Source organism: Coregonus clupeaformis, unplaced genomic scaffold (genome assembly GCF_020615455.1).
Source record: "Coregonus clupeaformis isolate EN_2021a unplaced genomic scaffold, ASM2061545v1 scaf0478, whole genome shotgun sequence".
NCBI classification, from domain to species: Eukaryota; Metazoa; Chordata; class Actinopteri; order Salmoniformes; family Salmonidae; genus Coregonus; species Coregonus clupeaformis.
In genome coordinates this window covers 213,525-218,615 of record NW_025533933.1, presented here as the reverse complement: position 1 = coordinate 218,615, position 5,091 = coordinate 213,525, and the positions used below count along the sequence as shown (strand labels likewise).

Genomic DNA, 5,091 nt, shown 5'->3' with positions numbered 1-5,091 from the left:
TGCCTTGATGTCTTCATTTGATTGTTACAAAGTAGAATTTAAATGGATTTAATGGTATTTTTTTTGTCAACAATCTACACAAAATTCTATACTGTCAAAGTGGAATATATATATATTTTTATTTTAGATAAATAAACAATTCATAGCTAAATTATAATTGTTTCATAAGTATTCCGCCCTTTGTTTAGGCAAGCCTAAATTAGTTCAGGATAGAAATGTGGCTTAACAAATCACATAATAAGTTATGGACTCACTCTGTGTGAAATAATAGGTGTTGACATGATTTTTTAATGACTAACCCTTCCCCTGTCCCCATATACAACATCTGTAAGGTCCCTCAGTCAAGTATTGAATTTCAAGCACAGATTCAACTACAAAGACCAGGGAGCTTTTCGAAAGCCTCATAAAGAAGAGCAGTGATTGGTAGATGGTTAACAATAACAAATCAGACATAGAATACATCTTTAAGCGTGGTCAAGTTAATAGTTATGCTGTGGATGATGTATTAAACCAGCCAGACACATCAAAGATGCAGTCGTCCTTCTGAACTGAGCTGCAGGACAGGAAGGAAACTGCTTATGGATGTCACCATGAGGCCACTGGTGATTTTAAAACAGCTACAGAGTTCAATGTCTGTGACGGTAGAAAACTAAGGATGGATCAACAACATTGTAGTGCAGGGGTCTCCAACTTTTTCTAGCATGAGAGCTACTTTTAAAAAAAAAGAATAACACAGCCATATCTCAGACTGCCCATCTTCATCTTTATTTTTATTGGACAGTCTGAGACATGGCTTTTTCTTTGCAACTCTGCCTAGAAGGTCAGCATCCCGGAGTCGCCGCTCACTGTTGACGTTGAGACTGGTGTTTGCGGGTACTATTTAATGAAGCTGCCAGTTGAGGAGCTGTGAGGCGCCCGTTTCTCAAACTAGACACTCTGTCCTCTTGCTCAGTTGTGCACCGGGGCCTCCACTCCTCTTTCTATTCTGGTTAGAGCCAGTTTGCGCTGTTCTGTGAAGAGTAGTACACAGCGTTATACGAGATCTTCAGTTTCTTGGCAATTTCTCGCATGGAATAGCCTTCATTTCTCAGAACAAGAATAGACTGACGAGTTTCAGAAGAAAGTTATTTGTTTCTGGCCATTTTGAGCCTGTAATTGAACCCACAAGTTAATTTCTAAGTGACCCCAAACTTTGGTAGTGTATTTCTAGGGAAGAAAACATGGACAGGTTCTTCGTGATTATCGACTCTACCAAACTTAGTTTGAAATGTTTTTGAGGATGTTTTGGCTTGCAATACAGCTTTGCTAACATCGATTTCGGACCAAGGTAAAATTAGTTTTATATTTGATATTCGGTTCTCTCTTATCAATAGCTATTGAACCAAACATGCCATGACTATGAAGATGGTATATTCTGAATCAGGGTTGGATGGAGAAAGATTCCCCACTTATTTTTATAATAACATTTCAGTTTTCAATGCGTGCCATGACTATGAAAATGATATATTCTGAATCGGGGGAGAATTTAAAAAATCCACGGCTTGACTTTTTTTTTTTTAATGTTGTTTATTTTTTGGTTTTGCTTTCAATCTTAAATAGCTCTTACACAAAGCTTGACAAACATATCAAGTGATATGATACATGATTTTATACAGTACAAAATGAAACAACAGTATATGAGAAGTACATTACATTATAAAATGAAACAGAATATAAGAAGTACATTACAGTATAAAATGAAACAACAGCATAGGAAAAGTACATTACAGTATAAAATGCAACAGTATATTAGAAGTACATTACAGTATAAGAGGTGGAGGTGGACCTCTCAGTGACTCCCCAGTAGGGAGTGAGGCCACTCTTATCAAACTCTATGGGCCTAGAAAACACTAAGAAGCAGGCTTTGCAATTTGTGTGTGAACTGCACCCAGATATATCACAAATAATACTATGCTTACTACTGTCAATCCTCAACACCCCGCTCAAGGCCTTGGGGCCCCAAACTTCTAAAGGTGCCCTTTGACCTCTCCCAACCCCATCAGTGTGTTCTCTGATGTGAAGTCAGGGTTCCAATTTGAGCGAATCTCTTCCCACACTGATCACAGCTATAAGGTCTCTCTCCTGTGTGCATTCTCTGGTGCACTTTCAATGTTCCCGATTGAGCAAAACACTTCCCACAGTCAGAGCAGTGGTAAGGCCTCTCTCCTGTGTGTGTTCTCTGGTGTGATATCAGTTCACTTGAGGTGGTAAAGCTTTTCCCACAGTCAGAGCAGTGGTAAGGTTTCTCTCCAGTGTGTATTCTCTTGTGTATAGTCAGGTTTGATGACTGAGTGAATCTCTTCCCACACTGATCACAGCCATAAGGCCTCTCTCCTGTGTGTGTTCTCTGGTGTAATATCAGTTCACTTGAGGTGGTAAAGCTTTTCCCACACTGGTCACAGCCATAAGGCCTCTCTCCTGTGTGTGTTCTCTGGTGTGTCATCAGTTCAGGTGAGGTCTTAAAGCTTTTCCCACATTCAGTGCAGGGGTATGGTTTCTCTCCAGTGTGTATTCTCTTGTGTACAGTCAAGGAGTATGATCGAGTAAATCTCTTCCCACATTGATCGCAGCTATAAGAATTCTCTCCTTTATGGACTATTTGGTGGTTTCTAAGGTTTGATGAAGAGGTGAAGTGCTTTTCCACTGTCAGTGTAATGGTAAGGTTGCTCTACGGTGTGAGTTTGTTGATGTGCTGCCAGGGGAGTCCGACCGATTAAATCTCTTCCCACATTGATCACAGCTATAAGAATTCTCTCCTGTATGGATTCTCCGGTGTCTTCTAAGGTTTGATGAAATGGTGAATCTCGTTCCACAGTCAGAGCAATGGAAAGGTTTCTCTCCTGTGTATACTCGCTGGTGTGATATCAGTTTGTTTGAGTAAGTAAAGCTCATTCCACAATCAGAGCAGTGGTAAGTTTTCTTCCCCTGTAAGTCTCCACTGGTGTTTCTTGAGGTGTTCTGATCTGGAGAGACTCTTCTCTGCCTCGTCAGCATCATGATGTTGGTTAGCCTCCCCAGATAATAAGCCCCTGCTACTGAGAGAGTGACAGATAGGACTGTCCCCCTGTGAAACAAAGACAGACAGTTATGGTTCCTTCTTCGTATCGAAGAAAGATCTAGTCCAGGGCTGCCCACCCCTCTTCCTGGAGATCTACTGTCCTGTAGGTTTTCAGTCCAACCCTAATTTAGCATATCTGATTCAGCTAGTTAAGGTCTTGTTGAGCAGCTAATAAGTAGAATCAGGTATGTTAAATTAGGGTTGGACTGAAAAACCCACAGGAGGGTAGATCTCCAGGAAGAGGTTGGGCAGCCCTGGACTAGTCTCAGCTTTTCACACTCTTGTGATCGGATTTAAGCATTTTGGATGGGTTTAAAATATTCAATGGAAAATAGTATTAAATCTTCAAAATTGTCGATGTATCCAAGGAATGCTTGTAACGATACTACATCTTTAAACGTATTGTATTTAGTGGTAATTAATGACATCCGGGAGTGTCCCAAAATAAAAGTATATGTTTCAGCATAAACCCACCTAGTTCCGATGTTTTCCTGCAGTCCACGAGCCGAATAGACACCCTCTTCAGATCCCAGAGTCTTTTACTTTGATCAGTCAAATCTCCCTCTCCCTCCTCGTCTCCTCCTCTCGCAGTTCCACTCAGCCCTGGTGTTTTCCTCCAGTCCACCAGCCTCACAGACAACCTCTTCAGACCCAGCAGTAAGGGGCTACTGGGAGGGGCCCGACCGGGGGCCTCGGGGAGAGGGAGGGGGGAGGAGGGTGGTAGGAGGATGGGACAGGTTTCTCCTGTAAACCCAAAAAGAGGGTAGAGGTGTTTTCATATTTGTACACTGTCTGGAATGAGCCTAGTCAATGTGACCTGATGACTCCAGAGACAGGACTCTGGTAACAAGAAAGATCAAGAACAAGAGAAAGAGAAAGAAGAAGAACAGGAAGAGGCCTGGTGGAGCTGGTGGAGTTGATCATCTGTCAAATGGGTCATTCATTTAGCTGTTGATCATCTGTCAAATGGGTCATTTATTTAGCTGTTGATCATCTGTCAAAATGGGTCATTTATTTAGCTGTTGATCATCTGTCAAAATGGGTCATTTATTTAGCTGTTGATCATCTGTCAAATGGGCGACTGCCAGCTGAGTGATCTACTCATTATTATTTGTAGATCAGTCAGTCACAATTTACCCATCACACACACATTGCGTGTTCGATCCCCTCGAACATGGCCCTATACTCTCAACTGGCCAAATGTTTTAAACAATGGGGGAAATGTTCCAAACATGAAGCTACTTCCTCGCTCCGGCGGTGAAGTTCTTGGTACTAGGATCAGCTTCCCCTTTCCCTAATCATAAACTTTACTATTAGTGGGGAGAATTCAAAACTGACCCCACATCAGCGTCTAAGGGAAACTTCACCCTACACCTACTTCCTAATACATCACAAATGACTTCTTTGGTGTGGGTGGAAAGGTAGGCTAAGCAAAAACGTTATTTTATTCATAATAGTTTGTAGCTCACCGTTTCCCGACTTAACAGACATTTTTTTGTGAGAATAACCGTTTTTTTTAGATCTGCCCTCGTCTCACAAACACCGCTCTAGTTCAGCCCTCGGTAATCGCAGTAAAGGCTAATGGTTGGTATCGGCGGAAGAAAAAGACTAATCCAATGCCAAAAAAACACAGCAGTCTGTTACCGCGGGAGTCAAAGACATGAGTTTAGCTAGCCAACGTTGCCATGACGTCGCCATTACCGCGGGACTCAAAGCGTAGCTGAACATTTTACTACTCCAACCTTGTGAAACACGTTTTTATTTTAGTCAAAAACAACTTTATATCAAAGGGCGGCAGGTAGCTTAGTGGGGAAGAGCGTTGTGCCAGTAACCGAAAGGTCACTGGTTATAATCCCCGAGCCGACTAGGTGAAAAATCTGTCGATGTGCCCTTAAGCAAGGCACTTAACCATAATTGCTCCTGTAAGTCGCTCTGGATAAGAGAAAAATAAAATAAATGTATTTGACGTATTGACTAACTTTATATCAAAGGAG

General features: G+C 41.7%; 1 protein-coding gene across 1 annotated transcript; it reads right to left on the bottom strand.

The window, feature by feature from the left end:
* Window positions 1-1,588: 1,588 nt before the first annotated feature.
* LOC123484834 (zinc finger protein 239-like) lies at window positions 1,589-3,398 on the bottom strand. The gene is made up of 2 exons (XM_045215599.1): window positions 3,377-3,398; window positions 1,589-2,682 (listed from the first exon to the last, which is right to left on the bottom strand). The coding sequence occupies exons 1-2, from the start codon at window positions 3,396-3,398 to the stop codon at window positions 2,039-2,041; spliced, it is 666 nt and encodes a 221-aa protein (XP_045071534.1). The 3' UTR covers window positions 1,589-2,038.
* Window positions 3,399-5,091: the final 1,693 nt, after the last annotated feature.